Genomic DNA, 22,274 nt, shown 5'->3' with positions numbered 1-22,274 from the left:
AAAGTACTATTTTACTGAAAAAGTAGTTGATGCTTGGAATAAATTTCCAGCAGAGGTAGTGAGCCAGTCAACAGTAAATATCTTCAAAGATGCTTGGGACAAGCATAGATCTATTCTCAGACAAAAAAGTTAACAAAAAAACACATAAAAAAAAAGATATGGGCAGACTTCATGGACCACTCGGTCTTTTTCTGTCGTCACTTTTCTGTTTCTATGAAGAATGATGGAAGGTAGACTGTAGTTCCTGTCTTCATTTGTAGGTCATTGTTCATAATACACATGGCAACTGCAATGGGTGTATTCCATAGTCCACATCCTCAATGTTACTTTTTCAATATTCTTCTGAAATGCTAATATACGTTGTGTGTGAACTGAACTTTGATCTAATATGATCCAATAAATTGTTACAATATATGGCCAAAAGCCTGTGGACTCCTGACCATTAACACCTACTCATGAGTACAGAAATTGAAAGTAATCCAGAAACACTTTAAAACTTCAAATTCCACAGCTTAAAGTTATTTAAATGAAATTAAGGAATTATTTAAAGTAGATTGTAGTTCCTGTCTGCATTTGTAGGTCATTGTTCATAATACACATGGGAACTGCAATGGGTGTATCCCATAGTCCACATCCTCAATGTTACCTTTTCAATATGCTTCTGAAACGATAATATAAGTTGTGTGGGAATTGAACTTTGATCTAATACGATCCAATAAATTGTTACAATATGCGGCCAAAAGTCTGTGGACTCCTGACCATTAACACCTACTATATACTCATGAGTACAGAAGATGAAAGTAAGCCAGAAAAGCTTTAAAACTGCAAATTCATCTGCTTACAGAGGTTTAAGTGAAATGAATGGGGACATGATCTTAGACTAACTGGAGGAAAGTTCAAAACTAAGTTCAGAAAGTACTATTTTACTGAAAAAGTAGATGCTTGGAGTAAACTTCCAGCAGAGGTAGTAAGTCAGTCAGCAGTAAGTGGCTTCAAACATGCATGGGACAGCATAGCTCTACACAAAAAAGTTAACAAAAAAACACATTAAAAAAAAATATGGGCAGACTTGATGGACCACTCGGCCTTTTTCAGCCGCCGTCACTTTTCTACGTTTCTATGAAAGAATGAAGGAAGGTAGATTGTAGTTCCTGTCTTCCTTTGTAGGTCATTGTTTATAATACACATGGGAACTGCAATGGGTGTATTCCATAGTCCACATCCTCAATGTTACTTTTTCAATATTCTTGTTGAATATTCTCAATATTCTAAGCCAGAAAAGCTTTAAAACTGCAAATTCCACAGCTTACAGATGTTTAGGTGAAATGAAAGAATTATGGAAAGTAGAATGTAGTTCCTGTCTTCCTTTGTAGGTCATTGTTTATAATACACATGGGAACTGCAATGGGTGTACTTCATGGTCCATGTCCTTTTCAATATTCATCTACAACTGTGATATAAATTGTGTGTGAGCTGAAGTTTGATCTAATGCCATTCAATATATTGTTACAATATTTGTGAACACCTAACCATCACACCTACTGTATCCCCGAAGGCATGTAGAAACCCCTAAAAATAACTAAGTTCAGATGCTTCCAGTGAAGGGTTTGGTTAATACGAAGGCCTACAAAGACATTTTAGACACATGTGGTAACAGTTTTGGAATGGTCCTTTCCTGTTTCAGAATGTTTGTGCCCCCGTGTACAAAGCCAGCTACATAAAGACATAATTTGACCTGTTTGGTGTTGAGGAACATGAGTGGCCTGTACCTCAACCCAGTAGAACCCATTTGGGATTAACTGGAATATCGATTGCAATCCAAGTCTTCTCAGCCAGCGTCAGGTCTTGACCTCATAAATGATCTTTTGACTGAATGGCCACGAATGACCACAGACCCACTTCAAAATCTTTTGGAAAATCTTCCTAAATAAGTGGAGGATTTTATAGACCCAAAGTATCACGTACCTGGTGATGGAGGCCAATAGAGAGAGGGCTTCCCTTGCGGCTAAGTTCCGGACTCTCCTGAGAGTGGGACAGCGGAAGTCTGGCCCAAAGTTGCACAGGTCACCTGTAGGAGTGCTGGTTGGTGATCCACTCAGAAGCACAGCTGGTGCACGGAGATAGGTCTGCAGACAGGAGGCGCCTGTGCGTGGTTTGCAAGCCCTTCCTGGATTTAGATGTGCACTGGGTAGTCGGTTCAAGCTAAGGTCAGGTACCAGGTGGGAATCAGAGCAGACGTAGTCAGATGGGATAGCCGAGGTCATACACAGAGGAGCGAGAGAGAGAGTATCCGTAATCCAAGTCGAGGTCAGGTCAGGGGTAAATCGGAGTAGACAGGTCCAGGAGCAAGCCGAGTCGGTAACAGGAAATCACAGGTAAGAATCACAGGAAACAGGAACCAGGAACAGGGCACAGGGAGCTAGAGATCATCCAGCAACTTGGTAAAGTGATGAGCCTCTGGCACCAGACTGAGGCTGATGAGTACTTCTGCGGCCATGCAGAGTACTGGCAGAAATGCCAGATCTTCCAGAACTTCTGCCGTAGACAGGACCCTGACACAAAGGTTTTTTTTGGTGTTGCAGTGGGATGACTAACAAGGTATGATGGTCATGTGTCCACAAACTTAGACACATGAGCGATAAAGTTTATAAAGAAGTAACTAAATAATCTTTGGCTCTTTCAAGGTGAAAATCTTGCTTTCCGAGGAATCAGCTCTCAGTCCAGCACTTACGATAAGTTTGGAGCTCCAGAAAATGCCATCGACGGCTCTACAAATACCAATTACATGTCCAAACACTGCTCCCACACTGACCTGGACATAGAGCCCTGGTGGAGGGTGGACCTTACCAAAGTCTGCAACGTCACCAAAGTCAAAATCCTAAACAGAGGCGACTGCTGCAAAGAGCGGATCGAAGGGGCTGAGCTCAGAATCGGAACATCTTCTGAGAGAGGAGGCACACGAAACCCAAGGTGAAGCCTTCAAACTTGATGTGGGCCATGATAGCGCTTCCCACCACCTTTCCTAATTTCTTTTTGAGGAAATATGACGTGATTTGGATTGTGGCCCGGCTGCATAAAGACTTACCTGTGAGACTGAACTGGCAAGCAGATATAAACACATTTAGGCCTCATGTACGTCGGACAATAAAAAAACGCTGGTAGCATTAGCCGTAGAATGTTGCACTAAAAACACGAGTTTTGACACCTTTTTTAGTGGTTTTGCGTTAGCGTCTTTCAGACTTTTGCATTTTTTTAGCATTTTTAGCAAAAGCTCAAAAACGCTGGATAGCCGTGTTTTCCAACTGAAGAAGCTCTCCTCAAACGCAGTAGTTCTGGGGAGGTTTTTTCCAGCCTGACCATTCGGGCTCTTGGGCACTGTCCGAGGGCCCAGGGTCAGTAGGGGGCCCCATGAGATGCCCCTAGTACCTTTCATAGGCTTTTTTAGGTGTGGTCTGAGTGTGGGTGAGGACACAGGGGCCCCATGCTCCCCTATTCCCTGGGGGCCCCATGCGTTGTCAGTCCGTCCCTGACAGCAAGTGAGCTAATGAGAAGAGAGAGAGGGCTGAGCCGCGGCTCCGTGTGTGAGCAGCGGGTGCCCCCATAGCAATCCGCTTGCTGTGGGGGCACCCGACAGGAGAGAGGAGCCGGTAGAGCCTGCGGGGGACCCGAGAAGAGGAGGATCCAGGCTGCTCTGTGCAAAACCACTGCCCACAGCAGGTAAAGATAGACTTTTTTTTTTTTTTTTTTTTTTTTTTTTTATTACGCCTTTAGAATCACTCTAACTCTACAGATAACCCTTTACACGCACAAAATGGTAGCTTCCACCATACATTTTAATTGAGACTCCTACCATTCACAGAATCTGCTGTTGCAATTTCCACCTTTTTTTAAAAAAAAAAAAAAAGTCTGTATTACTTGCTGCCACGCCCAGACAGGAATGTAACAGAGTCAACAATGCGGTAGCATCTCCAAACAGGCAATACAGTAAGTTAAAGCGGAGTTCCAGGGAAAATAAAAAAAATAAATAAAAGTCAGCGGCTACAAAACTGTAGCTGCTGACTTTTAGAAAACGGACACTCACCTGTCCCTCGGTCCCCCCTGCAGCCTGTTTCACCGGCCGCCCTGTTTTCCCAGCTCCGGCATCTTCAGTGTGGTCACCCGGCTGTGACAGCTTGCGGCTTTACAGCCGAGTGCCCACTGCGCTTTCTGAATGGTCCCGTAGTCTTCTGGGACCTGTCACGTGTCCCAGAAATCTACGGGGAGGGAGGAGAGGAGGACAATGTCCAATGTCCATTTCCGCTCGCCTAGGTCAGGGGTGTCAAACTGGTGGCCCTCCAGCTGTTGCAAAACTACAAGTCCCATCATGCCTCTGCCTTTTGGGAGTCATGCTTGTAACTGTCAGACGTGCAATGACTCATGGGACTAGACGTTCTGAAGCAGGGGTGCCAAACTGGCGGCCCTCCAGCTGTTACAAAACTACAAGTCCCATCATGCCTCTGCCTTTTGGGAGTCATGCTTGTAACTGTCAGACGTGCAATGACTCATGGGACTAGACGTTCTGAAGCAGGGGTGCCAAACTGGCGGCCCTCCAGCTGTTGCAAAACTACAAGTCCCATCATGCCTCTGCCTTTTGGGAGTCATGCTTGTAACTGTCAGACGTGCAATGCCTCATTGGACTAGACGTTCTGAAGCAGGGGTGCCAAACTGGAGGCCCTCCAGCTGTTGCGAAACTACAACTACTACTCTATCCTGGAAGAAAAAATGACTGTAGGGCATTATTATATGATTTTTATGATGTATTATATAATGTACAGCAAGTATATCACTCTTTCACTCAGATGTGCGAAAATTACATCTCTGGACCTGGGGAAGGAGCAAGAGTACGTGTGTGGGATGGTTGGTCAGTACGTCACGGTTACCATACCGGGGAGAGCCGGTTATCTGACGCTGTGCGAGGTGAAAGTTTACGGCTCAGACCTCCCAGATAATTATGAAGGTAAGAAAAATATCAAAGAGGTCATCGTTTATGTGAAAATCTCTTTTCCCTCCCAATAATATAATAACTTTGTCCTTTCAGTCATGCCGGTCTACAGCGACTCCTCCGACAGTGCAGAACACGAGAGTAAGTCCACCATTTATATTCAGAATTATGTCAGAAATCACCAAAATGTTTATAATTAGACCCATCACATCTACAGTTGTGGCCAAAATTATTCAACCCCCACTGAAATTGAGTGTTTTGGCCAGTTTGACATTGCTTTTGATCATTCAGTCATCTTGCTTACATTTACATTAAAGAGGCACTTGTAGGTCAGACAAATATAACATAACAGTTATAATGAAATAACCACAAATGTCTTTTCTGTGCTCACAGCATTATCAGTTTTATTCAACCCCCAAGTGACATTCAATCTTAGTACTTAGTACAGCATCCTTTTACAGTTATAACAGCTTTTAAACGTGAAGCATAGCTTGACACAAGTGTCTTGCAGCGATCTACGGGTATCTTCGCCCATTCTTCATGGGCAAAGGCCTCCAGTTCAGTCACATTCTTAGGCTTGCGCACTGCAACTGCTTTCTTTAAGTCCCACCAGAGGTTCTCAATCGGATTTAAGTCTGGTGACTGCGATGGCCACTCCAAAATGTTCCAGCCTTTCCTCTGCAACCATGCTCTAGTGGACTTGGAGGTATGCTTGGGATCATTGTCCTGTTGAAAGGTCCAACGTCTCCCAAGCCTCAGGTGTGTGACGGACTGCATCACGTTTCCATCCAATATCTCCTGGTACTGAAGAGAATTCATGGTACCTTGCACACGCTGAAGCTTCCCTGTACCTGCAGAAGCAAAACAGCCCCAAAGCATGATTGACCCTCCACCATGCTTCACAGTAGGCAAGGTGTTCTTTTCATCATAGGCCTTGTTCTTCCTCCTCCAAACATAGCGTTGATCCATGGGCCCAAACAGTTCTAATTTTGTTTCATCAGTCCACAGAACACTATCCCACAACTTTTGTGGTTTGTCCACATGGCTTTTGGCATACTGCAGTCGACTCTTCTTATTCTTTGGAGACAGCAAGGGGGTACGCCTGGGAGTTCTGGCACGGAGGCCTTCATTACGCAGTGTGCGTCTTATTGTCTGGGCTGAAACTTCTGTACCCACATCTGACAAATCTTTTCTCAGTTCCTCAGCAGTCACACGGGGACTTCTCTCCACTCTATGCTTCAGGTAGCGCACAGCAGTCGAAGTCAGCATCTTCTTTCTGCCACGACCAGGTAGCGTTTCAACAGTGCCCTTTGCCTTGAATTTGCGAATGATGCTTCCTAAGGTGTCTCTTGGTATGTTTAACATCTTTGCAATCTTCTTATAGCCATTGCCCTTCCTGTGAAGAGAAATCACCTCTTCTCTTGTCTTCCTGGACCATTCTCTTGCCTTCACCATGTTTGTAACCACACCAGTAAATGTCTAGAAGGAGCTGAGTATCACAGTCATTTTAAAGCTGCCTAATTGGTGCTTATTATGCTTGATTGCTGCTCGGTGACATCCACAGGTGTTTTCAATACCTGATGGAAAGCACCTGTATGAACCTCTGTTCTTCAGAGTGGTAGTCTTTAAGGGGTTGAATAATTGTGGCAATGAAGAAACCACATAAGAACCATTTACTACTGTATTACATAAACAATTGATGTCATTTTAGTTGCATTTGGGTAGTTACAACGTCCTTGTAGGATTTGATTCTGAATACAATTCCAAATGTACACTATAGTCCCTAAACCCCTTTACAGCATTGGGGGTTGAATAATTTTGGCCACAACTGTACATGTAAGTTCCATGCCCACCCTCTGCCAAATCTCTTGTTCATTTTTATTATTAATAATTCAATTTAAGACACGGTTCTCAGAATACAAGGAGCGGTAAGAGAAAATATCAGGATACTGTGAGGACCTGGATCACCTGCTGGTGGCGCTGTGCTTCCCAAAGTCAAAATGTTTGTAATTGAACTCATCACATCTACATGTAGCTTTCCCAAAGTAGAAGGTTGTAGTTCTTGTGTCCACCAGCGGGTGTCTCCCAGCAGCCAGCAGATCCCAGTAATCGGTTTCCAACTGATGCTGGCTGCTGGGAGGGTATTTAGGTCCTCCCTTACCAGTGCTGGGCCAAGGTCTTCTGGCACCCATCAACATGGAGACAAGATGATTTGTTATGGGGGGGGGTCACCCCTGGATAATGTACCACCTTGGGGTCCTACCACATTTTTTTTCTTTGGGGGGGGGGTATTCCTTTTAAATTCATACCAGACTTAAAGGGCCTGCTCTAAATAAGGGAGGGAACCTCTGGCCTGGGACCAGGCAGCTGACATCACCAGTTCATAAGGACTTTGCACCAGCTGGGTCCTTCACCTCCTGTCCTAAGGTGACAACCAGAGGCGGACTGACAAATCATGGGGCCCCTGGGCAAGAGGGGATCATGGGGCCCCTGTGTCCTCGCCCACACTCAAACCACACCCAAAAAAGCCTATAAAAGGTACCAGGGGCATCTCATGCCAAATCATGGGGCCCCTGTGCAATAGGGGATCATGGGGCCCCTGTGTCCTCGCCCACACTCAAACCACACCCAAAAAAGCCTATGAAAGGTACCAGGGGCATCTCATGCCAAATCATGGGGCCCCTGGGCAAGAGGGGATCATGGGGCCCCTGTGTCCTCGCCCACACTCAAACCACACCCAAAAAAGCCTATGAAAGGTACCAGGGGCATCTCATGCCAAATCATGGGGCCCCTGTGCAATAGGGGATCATGGGGCCCCTGTGTCCTCGCCCACACTCAAACCACACCCAAAAAAGCCTATGAAAGGTACCAGGGGCATCTCATGGGGCCCCCTACTGACCCCGGGCCCTCCAGCAGTGCCTGAGTTCCCAAATGGTCAGTGACACCATAGAAAAGGTGTGTTTTAGGACTCTAGATCCCCTCCCCTCTCCATATAATAGGGGGAGGTGTTTTGTAGTCAATGGAGATTGCTGAGCGTATGCGCACAGGGAGGGACCACCTCACGGGACTTCAGGCTGGACGAACTTTCATTCATTTCATTAAATGTTGCTTTGATGTCCTCTAATATTTTTTTTTTGATCGAATTTCTTTACTGCAGGTGCCAAGGAGTTGATGAATATTCTGAAGCATTCCAGTGCTGGTAAGGACTGAACAATATTGACAAGATTCGCCCCTGTACCTGATGGGAGACTACAAGTCCCAGCAAGTCCTGCGGAAATGTCCTGAGACTAGTAGTCCCCCAGCAGCATCAAATACTACTTCAAGTAGGGAAGAGATAAAGTCCCTGTTGTTTGCTGCATGGATCTCATGTGTGAGATGGTCCCTGCACCCCCTGTCCTGTCTAACCGTAGTCAACATATTTCAAGGATCGGCATCACTGTCAGGACCTGGATCACCTGCTGGTGGCACTGTGGTTCCCTGGGTGGAGGGTTGTAGTTCCACTGTCTACCACTAGGTGTCTCCCCAGCGACCGACATATGGTGGAGACTGGTTACGGGAAGCTACTGTCTGCTAGTTCCAGTGTCCACACGCTGGTGGACACTGGAACTGCAACCTTCCACCCACAAAACCACAGTGCCACCAGCAGGTTATCCAGGTCCTGACAATCACCTTCTTCAGGGATGATTGATGTGGTCAAAAACACTTAGCCTGTGACTCCAAATATTTTTCTTAGAAAGTTGTCTCTCTAGTGAGTGTCCCCACTGGAAGGTGGAAATGTAGAATTATGGATTCCCATCACTTCCTGCCTTGGTGACAACGGTGTCCTGGACAAATAGAGAGGGTGAATCCTGTGTAATGTAACACTGAGAGACAGAATACAACAACAAATTCAGCAGAAATGCATCTAACAAATGATGACTGATCTGCATGTTCATGAGGGAAAGAAGGATTTGATCCCCTATCATTCAGCAGGATTTCTGGCTCCCAGGTGTCTCTCATACAGGTAACAAGCTGAGATTAGAAGCAGTCTCTTAAAGGGAGTGCTGCTAATCTCATTGTGTTACCTGTATAAAAGACACCTGTCCACAGGAGCCATCAAACCATCAGATTCCAAACTCTCCACCATGGCAAAGACCAAAGAGCTGTCCAAGGATGTCAGGGACAAGATGGTAGACCTACACAAGGCTGGACTGGGCTACCAAACTATGGCCAAGCAGCTTGGTGAGACGGTGACAACAGTTGGTGCAATCATTCACAAATGGAAGAAACACAAAACAAGTGTCAGTCTCCCTAGGTCTGGTGCACCATGCAAGATCTCACCTCGTGGAGTGTCAATGATCATGAGAACAGTGAGGAATCATCCCAGAACTACACGTGAGGATCTTGTCAATGATCTCCAGGCAGCTGGGACCACAGTCACCAAGAAAACAATTGGTAACACACTACGCCGACAAGGACTGAAATCCTGCAGTGCCCGCACGGTCCCTCTGCTCAAGAAAGCCCATGTCCAGGCCCGTCTGAAGTCTGCCACTGAACATCTGAATGATGCAGAGGAGGACTGGTGGGAAGTGTGGTCAGATGAGACCAAAATCCAGCTCTTTGGCATCAACTCAACTCGCCGTGTTTGGTGGAAGAGGAATGCTGCCTATGACCCCAAGAACACCATCCCAACTGTGAAACATGGTGGAAACATTCTGCTTTGGGGGGGTTTCTGCTAAGGGGACAGGACAACTGCACCGCATCAAAGGGACGATGGACGGGGCAATGTACCATCAAATCTTGGGTGAGAAACTTCTTCCCTCAGCCAGGGCATTGAAAATGGGTGGTGGATGGGTGTTCCAGCATGACAATGACCCAAAACACACGGCCAAGGCAACAAAGGAGCGGCTCAAGAAGAAGCACATTAAGGTCCTGGAGTGGCCTAGCCAGTCTGCAGACCTTCATCTGATTGAAAATCTGTGGAGGGAGCTGAAAGTTCGAGTTGCCAAACATCAGCCACCGAACCTTAATGACTTGGAGAGGATCTGCCAAGAGGAGTGGGCCAAAATCCCTCCTGAGATGTGTGCGAATATAATTTATAATTAATTTATATACATTTTTTAATTTATAAAAAAATTATTTTTCTTTAGCTTTTTTTTTTTATAATATTTTTTATAAAAGTTATTTTTGTGTATTAATCTGTTCTTGTAATTTTTTTTTGAAATAAGTATGCAAACACTGTTTAGGCTGACTTTGGTAGGAGGTTATTTTCTGTCCCATTCATTTGTATATCTCATCTGTTTGAATTGAATTTATAATAAAATTATAATTAAATTTAAATTCAAATGAATTATTTTCTTTCTTTTCACTTTCCCCTGTGGGAACACCTACTGAAGTCCAAGCTGAACCCGATGTATCTTTTTAATACTGGTTGAGCCGTCCAATGCTCCTGAATTGATGATGAATTATGGAGCAATAAAATCTTGACTGGGTTTTAGCAAATAGTTTTGTTTTTGGATAAACGTTTCAGAAATTTGTTGTTTCCTTTTGTATTCTTAGATTGGAATTTTCCTTTAAAGTGTCAGATGATAATAACGATTACCGCAATAATAATTTTGGATGTTTTGTATCTTCTTCAGCACCTAACATAGCGCCTAATGGTAAGACCTCCCAACTGACCACGGATGGAGGTGACTCCAGCAAAGCCACCGATGGCGACCTATCCACCTGTACTCAGACCACGGTGGAGAGTAACCCCTGGTGGCTTCTCGACCTGAAATCAACCCACAAAGTCTTCTTCGTGGCATTGACCAGCAGGAAGAACTCCGAATCCGGAAGCCTTGATGGAGCCGAGATCCATGTAGGAACCTCTGCTACGGCCTGGAAGAAGAACCCAGTGTACGCCTCACGTTTAATCCCTACTTATGTTAGCTATGGAACTCAAAGGTGCCCATGAGACCCTACAGGTCATTTTCACCAAGTGCTGCCAACACACCACATCGAATGAAAAAAACCCCCCATGTATGACCCTTTTATTACCAAAGCAGCCCACCACAACAAAGGTAATAAAAGGGTCATGCATGGGTTTTTTTCATTCGTTATGGTGGGCTGCCTTGGTCGTAAAAGGGTCAAGCATGTTTGTTTTTTCATTCGTTGTGGTGGGCTGCCTTGGTCATGCATGGGTTTTTTCATTCGTTGTGGTGGGCTGCCTTGGTCATAAAAGGGTCTTGCATGGGTTTTTTTTCAAAGGCAGCCCACCATAACGAATGAAAAAAACACCATATATGATCCTTTTATTACCAAGGCAGCCCACCACAACGAACGAAAAAAACCCATATATGACCCTTTTATTACCAAAGCAGCCCACCACAACAAAGGTAATAAAAAGGTCATACATGGGTTTTTTTCATCCGTTGTGGTGGGCTGCCTTGGTAATATAAGGGTCATACATGGTTTTTTTTCATTCGTTGTGGTGGTCTGCCTTCATAATAAAAGGGTCATAGTTTTTTTTCATTCGTTGTGGTGGGCTGCCTTGGTAATAAAAGGGTCATGCATGGGTTTTTTTTTTAATTTGTTGTGGTGGGCTGCCTTTGTAATAAAAGGGTCATATATGGGTTTTTTTTAATTTGTTGTGGTGGGCTGCCTTGGTAATAAAAGGGTCATACATGTTTTTTTTCATTCGTTGTGGTGGGCTGCCTTGGTAATAAAAGGGTCATGCATGGGGTTTTTTTCATTCGTTGTGTTGGGCTGCCTTCGTAATAAAAGGGTCATGCATGGTTTTTTTTTTTCATTTGTTGTGGTGGGCTGCCTTGGTACTAAAAGGGTCATATATGGGGTTTTTTTTCATTTGTTGTGGTGGGCTGCCTTCGTAATAAAAGGGTCATGCATGGGTTTTTTTTCAAAGGCAGCCCACCACAACGAATGCAAAAAAGCCCATGCATGACCCTTTTATTACAAAGGCAGCCCAACACAACGAATGAAAAAAACCCCATGCATGACCCTTTTATTACCAAGGCAGCCCACCACAACGAATGAAAAAAAACCCATGTATGACCCTTTTATTTCAAAGGCAGCCCACCACAACAAATGAAAAAAACCCATATATGACCCTTTTATTGCCAAGGCAGCCCACCACAACGAATGAAAAAGAAACCACGCATGACCCTTTTATTACCAAGGCAGCCCACCACAACGCCCGGTGGAACTTTAGCCACTCTATTAGACCCCTGATCTCTCCTCTGCTCTCAAAAGCTTCTGATCGAACAGAAATTGGTTGGATCAGATGCTTTACAACGGGGAACAAACCAAAACTGTAAGAGATGAAATTCTCATTGCTTCTGGGTTCTGATGTCAGAGAGGAGGGGCGGGTACAGATGTGCGCGCATTTCCTCTTTAGGTAGATGCCTGACAGACAGGTCGTAGTGGTACTGGGCTCCATGATGGGTAGAGAGTGGCGGTGGGAAAGGGGGCCCCTTCCATGGCATGTGGAAGTGATCCAGTGGCTGTAGAGCTGCTTGGATCACTTCTACAGGAAAGCCCATCGCCGACCACAAATTTTGAGGCTAGGATAAATGTAGCCATGTAGAACCTGTTCAACCTGAAGATGTACAGCTACGACCTAAGCGGTGAAGTGGGGAAATAATAACTAGGAAGAGAATGTGTAGGTACATCCTAAGGGTGATAGAACGTGCAGGTACATCCTAAGGGTGGTAGAACGTGCAGGTTCATCCTAAAGGTGGTAGAACGTGCAGGTACATCCTAAGGGTGATAGAACATGTAGGTACATCCTAAGGGTGATAGAACGTGCAGGTACATCCTAAGGGTGATAGAACATGCAGGTACATCCTAAGGGTGATAGAACGTGCAGGTACATCCTAAGGGTGATAGAATGTGCAGGTACGTCCTAGGGGTGATGGAACGTGCAGGTACATCCTAAGGGTGATAGAATGTGCAGGTACGTCCTAGGGGTGATGGAACGTGCAGGTACGTCCTAAGGGTGATAGAATGTGCAGGTACGTCCTAGGGGTGATGGAACGTGCAGGTACATCCTAAAGGTGGTAGAACGTGCAGGTACATCCTAAGGGTGATGGAATGTGCAGGTATGTCCTAAGGGTGATGGAACATGTAGGTACATCCTAAGGGTGATGGAATGTGCAGGTACGTCCTAAGGGTGATGGAACATGCAGGTACGTCCTAAGGGTGGTAGAACGTGTAGGTACGTCCTAAGGGTGATGGAACATGTAGGTACGTCCTAAGGGTGATGGAACATGTAGGTACGTCCTAAGGGTGGTAGAACGTGTAGGTACATCCTAAGGGTGATAGAACATGTAGGTATGTCCTAAGGGTGGTAGAACGTGTAGGTACATCCTAAGGGTGATAGAACATGTAGGTATGTTCTAAGGGTGATGGAATGTGCAGGTATGTCCTAAGGGTGATAGAACATGTAGGTACATCCTAAGGGTGATGGAATGTGCAGGTACGTCCTAAGGGTGATGGAACATGCAGGTACGTCCTAAGGGTGGTAGAACGTGTAGGTACATCCTAAGGGTGATAGAACATGTAGGTATGTTCTAAGGGTGATGGAATGTGCAGGTACGTCCTAAGGGTGGTAGAACATGTAGGTATGTCCTAAGGGTGGTAGAACGTGTAGGTACATCCTAAGGGTGATAGAACATGTAGGTACGTCCTAAGGGTGATGGAACATGTAGGTACGTCCTAAGGGTGATGGAACGTGCAGGTATGTCCTAAGGGTGATGGAACATGTAGGTACGTCCTAAGGGTGATGGAACATGTAGGTACGTCCTAAGGGTGATGGAACATGTAGGTACGTCCTAAGGGTGATGGAACGTGCAGGTACGTCCTAAGGGTGATGGAACATGTAGGTACGTCCTAAGTGGTGAAGTGGGTAAACAATAATTAAGAAGAGGATGTACCGGCAGTGGGGTATTTTTCTCTTGTGCTGCTCTAGGCAACGCTAAAATTCAGTGCCCCCCACCACTAGCACCCCCCTGGCCCCAACACCACTAGCACCCCCCTGGCCCCCACCACCACTAGCACCCCCCTGGCCCCACCACCACTATCACCCCCCTGGCCCCCACCACCACTAGCACCCCCCTGGCCTCCACCAACACTGAAAACTCTGCTTTTCTGATTGGTTGACGTGTATTACAATGGTTTTAGGGGCGGGCAAAGTCAACAGATGACAAAAAAAAAAGGCAGCCGAAATAAGATGTACAGTACAAAGCGATCGTTGTCTTTTTGAGCGATACATCAGATCTATACATTGAAGACAGAAATGTTCATATAAATCCCGGAATCACCATCATTGCCCTCCTTATCATGCAGGTGTGGGACGGTGTCATCCATCGGCCCCGGAGAATCCTTCTCTTTTAACTGTGACGGGATGGAGGGCCGATACATCAATATCGTCATCCCGGACAAGGAGACACGCCTGGAACTGTGTGAAGTTCAAGTGTTCGGTCTTCACATCGATACCCCGAGTAAGATTTAATGTGTTCCCTTTAAGGATTGTTTAACCAGTTGTAGTCTCACTCCTCTACACCATCCGTGGAGCCGAGCCATTCTTACCTTTCCATCAGAGGTCTCCAAACTGCGGCCCATGGGTCAAATGCAGCCCTTTGCTTGCCTTTATCCGGTCCTGGGGGGACCATTCCTCCTCCTGACTCCTGCAATGGGGCACTATTCCTCCCACTGACACCAATGATGGGGTACTATTCCTCCCACTGACACCAATGATGGGATACTATTCCACTGACACCAATGATGGGGCACTATTCCTCCCACTGACACCAATGATGAGGCACTATTCCTCCTACTGATACCAATGATGGGGCACTATTCCTCCCACTGACACCAATGATGGGGCACTATTCCTCCCACTGACACCAATGATGGGGCACTATTCCTCCCACTGACACCAATGATGGGGCACTATTCCTCCCACTGACACCAATGATGGGATACTATTCCACTGACACCAATGATGGGGCACTATTCCTCCCACTGACACCAATGATGAGGCACTATTCCTCCTACTGATACCAATGATGGGGCACTATTCCTCCCACTGACACCAATGATGGGGCACTATTCCTCCCACTGACACCAATGATGAGGCACTATTCCTCCTCCTGATACCAATGATGGGACACTATTCCTCCCACTAACACCAATGATGAGGCACTATTCCTCCCACTGACACCAATGATGGGGCACTATTCCTCCCACTGACACCAATGATGGGGCACTATTCCTCCCACTGACACCAATGATGGGGTACTATTCCTCCTACTGATACCAATGATGGGGCACTATTCCTCCCACTGACACCAATGATGGGACACTATTCCTCCCACTGACACCAATGATGGGACACTATTCCTCCCACTGATACCAATGATGGGGCGCTATTCCTCCCACTGACACCAATGATGGGGCACTATTCCTTCCACTGATACCAATGATGGGGCACTATTCCTCCCACTGACACCAATGATGGGACACTATTCCTCTTACTGACACCAATGATGGAGCACTATTCCTTCCACTGATACCAATGATGGGGCACTCGTCCTCTCACTGACACCAATGATAGGCACTATTCCTCCTACTGACACCAATGATGGAGCACTATTCCTTCCACTGATACCAACAATAGGGTACTATTCCTCCCACTGACACCAATGATAGGGCACTATTCCTCCCACTAACACCAATGATGGGGCACTATTCCTCCCACTGACACCAATGATGGGGCACTATTCCTCCCACTGACACCAATGATGGGGTACTATTCCTCCCACTGACACCAATGATGGGGCACTATTCCTCCCACTGACACCAATGATGGGGCACTATTCCTCCCACTAACACCAACAATAGGGTACTATTTCTCCCATTGATACCAACGATGGGACATTATTCTTTTCACTGATACCAACAATGGGGTCTCAACCTCCAGAAATTACTATTCAGTCTTGACCAACCCCCACCCAGACAGATGTAACAATCTCTGGCTGCAGACAACAATGTATTCTCATCGTAGGAGGTCACATTGACAGTTATTATTCCTCTTCCACCTCATCCAATCCATTACTAGACTTTGTAGCTCCTCTCCATATGTAGAGCCCCCTCGTGTAGGCCTAACTCTGAAGAAGGGGGCACGCCCTCGAAACTCGTCAGTTGCTGGCACAGTGGGGTTGTCTGTCAGGTTAGAACTGAGCTAACAGAATGGCCACCACAGAAAGTGGCTTCTTATGGTGTCACACCGAGAAGAAGATAAGTCAGGAGCGCCAGCGGGAGACCCGAGAAGAAGATAAGTCAGGAGTGCCAGCGGGGGACCCGAGAAGAAGATAAGTCAGGAGTGCCAGCGGGGGACCCGAGAAGAAAAGCCAGGAGTACCAGCGGGGGACTCGAGAAGAAGATAAGTCAGGAGTGCCAGCGGGGGACCCGAGAAGAAGATAAGTCAGGAGTGCCAGCGGGGGACCCGAGAAGAAGTTAAGCTAGGAGTGCCAGCGGGGGACCCGAGAAGAAAAGCCAGGAGTGCCAGCGGGGGACCCGAGAAGAAGTTAAGCTAGGAGTGCCAGCGGGGGACCCGAGAAGAAAAGCCAGGAGTGCCAGCGGGGGACCCGAGAAGAAGATAAGCCAGGAGCGCCAGCGGGGGACCCGAGAAGAAGATAAGTCAGGAGTGCCAGCGGGGGACCCGAGAAGAAGATAAGTCAGGAGTGCCAGCGGGGGACCCGAGAAGAAGTTAAGCTAGGAGTGCCAGCGGGGGACCCGAGAAGAAAAGCCAGGAGTGCCAGCGGGGGACCCGAGAAGAAAAGTCAGGAGCACCAGCGGGGCACCCGAGAAGAAGATAAGTCAGGAGTGCCAGCGGGGGACCCGAGAAGAAGATAAGTCAGGAGTGCCAGCGGGGGACCCGAGAAGAAGTTAAGCTAGGAGTGCCAGCGGGGGACCCGAGAAGAAAAGCCAGGAGTGCCAGCGGGGGACCCGAGAAGAAGTTAAGCTAGGAGTGCCAGCGGGGGACCCAAGAAGAAAAGCCAGGAGTGCCAGCGGGGGACCCGAGAAGAAGATAAGCCAGGAGCGCCAGCGGGGGACCCGAGAAGAAGATAAGCCAGGAGCGCCAGCGGGGGACCCGAGAAGAAGATAAGTCAGGAGCGCCAGCGGGGGACCCGAGAAGAAGATAAGCCAGGAGCGCCAGCGGGGGACCCGAGAAGAAGATAAGCCAGGAGCGCCAGCGGGGGACCCGAGAAGAAGATAAGTCAGGAGCGCCAGCGGGGGACCCGAGAAGAAGATAAGCCAGGAGCGCCAGCGGGGGACCCGAGAAGAAGATAAGCCAGGAGCGCCAGCGGGGGACCCGAGAAGAAGATAAGTCAGGAGCGCCAGCGGGGGACCCGAGAAGAAGATAAGTCAGGAGCGCCAGCGGGGGACCCGAGAAGAAGATAAGTCAGGAGCGCCAGCGGGGGACCCGAGAAGAAGATAAGCCAGGAGCGCCAGCGGGGGACCCGAGAAGAAGATAAGTCAGGAGCGCCAGCGGGGGACCCGAGAAGAAGATAAGTCAGGAGCGCCAGCGGGGGACCCGAGAAGAAGATAAGTCAGGAGCGCCAGCGGGGGACCCGAGAAGAAGATAAGTCAGGAGCGCCAGCGGGGGACCCGAGAAGAAGATAAGTCAGGAGCGCCAGCGGGGGACCCGAGAAGATAAGCCAGGAGCGCCAGCGGGGGACCCGAGAAGAAGATAAGTCAGGAGCGCCAGCGGGGGACCCGAGAAGAAGATAAGCCAGGAGCGCCAGCGGGGGACCCGAGAAGATAAGCCAGGAGTGCCAGCGGGGGACCCGAAACGAGGAGGATCGGTCTGCAGATGAGTATAGCCGGTTTGCTATTTTTTAAAAAATGACTTTACAATCACTAATCTTTATTTCTGTAATTCATTCTCAGGCGAAGGTTGGAACGGGGATCTCGAGCTCCAGAAACAACATCATGGAGGTAAAGGTCATCCAATATATTGGAATTACCGACAAAAGAACAGAGAATGAGAGGGGGAGGGGGAGCAAATGCTTGAAGAGTCAATGAGAGAGGAGAGGGAAAGAGATAGAAAAGATAGCAAATGAGAGATATGGGGAGGGGGGGAGAGGAAGAGGAAAAGGATAGGGAAGATGATGAAGAAGAGGAAGAGGACAGGTAGAGGGAGAGGAGAGGATAGGAAAAATTAGAGAGAGAGGATGATGGAGAGGAGAAGAGAGGAAAGGAGAGGAAGATGGAGAGGGAGAGAAAAATAGAGAGGCGAGGAAGATGGCGAGGGAGAGAAAGAGATAGAAAAGATAGCAAAGGAGAGATATGGGGATGGGGGGGGGAGAGGAAGAGGGATAGGACAGGGAAGAGGATGAAGAAGAGGATAGGGAAGAGGATGAAGAAGAGGACAGGTAGAGGGAGAGGAGAGGATAGGAAAAAATAGAGAGAGAGGATGATGGAGAGGAGAAGAGAGGGAGAAGAAAGAAGAGGAAGATGGAGAGGAGTGGAGAAGAAAGGAGAGGGAGATGGAGATGAGAGGAAGATAGAGAGGAGAGGAAGATGGAGAGGAGAGGAGAGGAAGACAAAAATGTAGAGGAAGATGGATAGGTGAGGAGAGGAAGATGGAGAGAAGAGGGAGAGAAAAATAGAAAGGAGAGGAGAGAAAGATGGAGAGGTGAGGGAAGAGGGAGATGAGACTAAAATGGAGAGGAGAGGGAGAGGACTATGGAAAGGAGAGGGAGAGGACTATGGAAAGGAGAGGGAGAGGACTATGGAAAGGAGAGGGAGAGGACTATGGAAAGGAGAGGGAGAGGACTATGGAAAGGAGAGGGAGAGGACTATGGAAAGGAGAGGGAGAAGAGTGAAAGATGGAGAGGAGAGGAAAGGAGAGGGAGAGGATGATGGAAAGGAGAGGGAGAGGAGTGAAAGATGGAGAGGTGAGCAGAGGAGAGGTGAGGAAGATGGAGAGGGAAGAGGGAGAGGAGAGGATAGGAAAAAATAGAGAGAGAGGATGATGGAGAGGAGAAGAGAGGGAGAATAAAGAAGAGGAAGATGGAGAGGAGTGGAGAAGAAAGGAGAGGGAGATGGAGATGAGAGGAAGATAGAAAGGAGAGGAAGATGGAGAGGAGAGGAAGACAAAAATAGAGAGGAAGATGGAGAGGTGAGGAGAGGAAGATGGAGAGAAGAGGGAGAGAAAAATTAGAAAGGAGAGGAAGATGGAGAGGGAGAGAAAGATGGAGAGGTGAGGGAAGAGGGAGATGAGAGGAAAATGGAGAGGAAAGGAAAGGAGAGGGAGAGGACTATGGAAAGGAGAGGAAGATGGAGAGGAGAGGAAGATTGAGAGGAGAAGATGATGGGGAGGAGAGGGAGAGAAAAATAGAGAGGAGAGGAAAGGAAGATGGTGAGGGAGGGAAGAGGGAGATGAGAGGAAAATGGAGAGGAGAGGAAAGGAGAGGGAGAGGATGATGGAAAGGAGAGGGAGAGGAGTGAAAGATGGAGAGGAGAGCAGAGGAGAGGAAGATGGAGAGGGAAGAGGGAGATGAGAGGAAAGGAGAGGGAAAGGACAATAGAGAGGGAGAGGAAGATGGAGAGTCGAGGAGAGGGAGAGGAATCGAGGTAAATTCTAAGGATTTTTATATATCCAACAGTGAAGAATGTGGCTCTAAGAGGCCTTCCCTCCCAGTCATCCTTTTACAGCCCCCGAGATCACCCGGGAAGAGCCATTGATGGATCCCTGCAGAGTAATTCCATGCTCCATCAGTGCACTCACACTAAGTATGACAAGAACCCCTGGTGGAAAGTGAATTTGAAATCCCCCCATCGCATCCAATCCGTGGCCATCACCAATCGTGGTGACTGCTGTCGAGAGAGAATTAATGGTGCTGAGATCCGTATTGGAAATTCTACAGACAAGGGAGGAATCGGCAACCCCAGGTAGGTAATATTGTAGAACAATCACTGAAACCATCAACCTGCAGTGTGCAGAGAGGAGCTCCAGAGAAGGAGGACAACAACCCAACATGTAGCTTCTAAATCAGGTGAGTAGCTGCAGCTCCCATCATGACAGGTTCACTTTATTTCATCTTGCAGATGCGAAACAATATTCAAAATGAATTATGGGGAGACAATGGCCTTTAACTGCAGAGGAATGGAGGGCCAGTACGTTTCCATTCATTTGCCCAATGAAAAAAAATACTTAACCCTCTGTGAAGTCCAAGTATTTGGGGAACCTGTTGCTCAGCAAGGTATGTACAGAGAGTTACTTTTATCATTCTAAAGAAGTGTTTTGTTTCAAATATTGTGCGCCTGTGTCTAAAAAGTCAGCTGATTCATTGGTTTTTGAGGGATGGGGGAGGTTGGGATACTTTAATTTATAACAGGCAGACAGGATAATGCATTTTATATGGAAGTATGGAAATTGTGTTTATAACTGATAAGGGCCCCAAAAAACAAAGGAGAACATAGATCTGTACGTGGTCAGGATGGAGGACATAGATATGTACGTGGTCTGGATGGAAGACATAGATATGTACATGGTCATGATGGAGGACATAGATCTGTACGTGGTCAGGATGGAGGACATAGATATGTACATGGTCAAGATGGAGGACAAATCTCTGTACATGGTCAGGATGGAGGACATACTGTATATCTGTACATGGTCATGATGGAGGACATAGATCTGTACATGGTCAGGATGGAGGACAAATCTCTGTACATGGTCAGGATGGAGGACATACTGTATATCTGTACATGGTCATGATGGAGGACATAGATCTGTACATGGTCAGGATGGAGGACATAGATCTGTACGTGGTCAGGATGGAAGACATAGATATGTACGTGGTCAGGATGGAGGACATAGATCTGTACATGGTCAGGATGGAGGAAAAATCTCTGTACATGGTCAGGAAGGAGGACATAGATCTGTACATGGTCAGGATGGAGGATATAGATCTGTCATGGTCAGGATGGAGGACATAGATATGTACATAGTAAGGATGGAGAACATATATCTATACATGGTCAGGATGGAGGACATAGATATGTACATGGTCAGGATGAAAGACATAGATTTGTACATGGTCAGGATGGAGGACATATATCTGTATATGGTCATGATGGAGGACATAGATATGTAATGGTCAGGATGGAGGACATAAATATGTAATGGTCAGGATGGAGGACATAGATATGTAATGGTCAGGATGGAAGACATAGATCTGTACATGGTCAGGATGGAGGACATAGATATGTACATGGTCAGGATGGAGGACATAGATCTGTACATGGCCAGGATGGAGGACATATATCAGTACATGGTCAGGATGGAGGACATAGATCTGTACATGGTCAGGATGGAGGACATAGATCTGTACATGGTCAGGATGGAGGACATAGATCTGTACATGGTCAGGATGGAGGACATAGATCTGTACATGGTCAGGATGGAGGACATAGATCTGTACATGGTCAGGATGGAGGACATAGATATGTACATGGTCAGGATGGAGGACATAGATCTGTACATGGTCAGGATGGAGGACATATATCAGTACATGATCAGGATGGAGGACATAGATCTGTACATGGTCATGATGGAGGACATAGATCTGTACATGGTCAGGATGGAGGACATAGATCTGTACATGGTCAGGATGGAGGACATAGATCTGTACGTGGTCAGGATGGAGGATATAAATCTGTATGTTTTCTGTTTTTTGTTTAGTTGTCTCGGAACCTCAAGCCACAGAAGCTCCAGGTAAGTTTTTCTAATTTTTGTTCAGTTCTAAGTTGTAGTTCATTTGATAAACATAACTGACTGCTATTGATGGCCCCTATGGGTAGAATATTAGAATGATTAGAGAATTTATTATCATTTTTGTTTGTCATCTGTACATGGTCAAGTTGGAGGACATAGATCTGTACATGGTCAGGATGGAGGATATAGATCTGTCATGGTCAGGATGGAGGACATAGATATGTACATAGTAAGGATGGAGAACATATATCTATACATGGTCAGGATGAAAGACATAGATTTGTACATGGTCAGGATGGAGGACATATATCTGTATATGGTCATGATGGAGGACATAGATAGGTAATGGTCAGGATGGAGGACATAGATCTGTACATGGTCAGGATGGAGGACATAGATCTGTACATGATCAGGATGGAGGATATAGATCTGTACGTGGTCAGGATGGAGGACATAGATCTGTTCGTGGTCAGGATGGAGGACATAGATCTGTACGTGGTCAGGATGGAGGACATAGATCTGTAC

General features: G+C 46.9%; 1 protein-coding gene across 1 annotated transcript in view; it reads left to right on the top strand.

The window, feature by feature from the left end:
- The window catches only part of LOC149430867 (uncharacterized), a 58,893-nt gene that overhangs the window by 29,342 nt on the left and 7,277 nt on the right, over window positions 1-22,274 (top strand). Inside the window, exons 13-22 of the mRNA XM_089665978.1 lie at window positions 2,685-2,970; window positions 4,839-4,996; window positions 5,078-5,122; window positions 8,139-8,180; window positions 10,600-10,858; window positions 14,306-14,460; window positions 17,915-17,962; window positions 19,636-19,921; window positions 20,078-20,232; window positions 21,717-21,749. Of these exons, the coding sequence (XP_089522104.1) occupies window positions 2,685-2,970; window positions 4,839-4,996; window positions 5,078-5,122; window positions 8,139-8,180; window positions 10,600-10,858; window positions 14,306-14,460; window positions 17,915-17,962; window positions 19,636-19,921; window positions 20,078-20,232; window positions 21,717-21,749 (1,467 nt within the window). The remainder of the gene's footprint in view (window positions 1-2,684; window positions 2,971-4,838; window positions 4,997-5,077; window positions 5,123-8,138; window positions 8,181-10,599; window positions 10,859-14,305; window positions 14,461-17,914; window positions 17,963-19,635; window positions 19,922-20,077; window positions 20,233-21,716; window positions 21,750-22,274) is intronic.

Source organism: Staurois parvus, unplaced genomic scaffold (assembly GCF_062004578.1).
Source record: "Staurois parvus isolate SC_StPar_1 unplaced genomic scaffold, SC_StPar_1.0 ptg002447l, whole genome shotgun sequence".
Lineage (NCBI taxonomy): Eukaryota > Metazoa > Chordata > Amphibia > Anura > Ranidae > Staurois > Staurois parvus.
The sequence above is the reverse complement of the archived record's forward strand: the minus strand, read 5'-3'. Positions and strand labels throughout refer to the sequence as shown.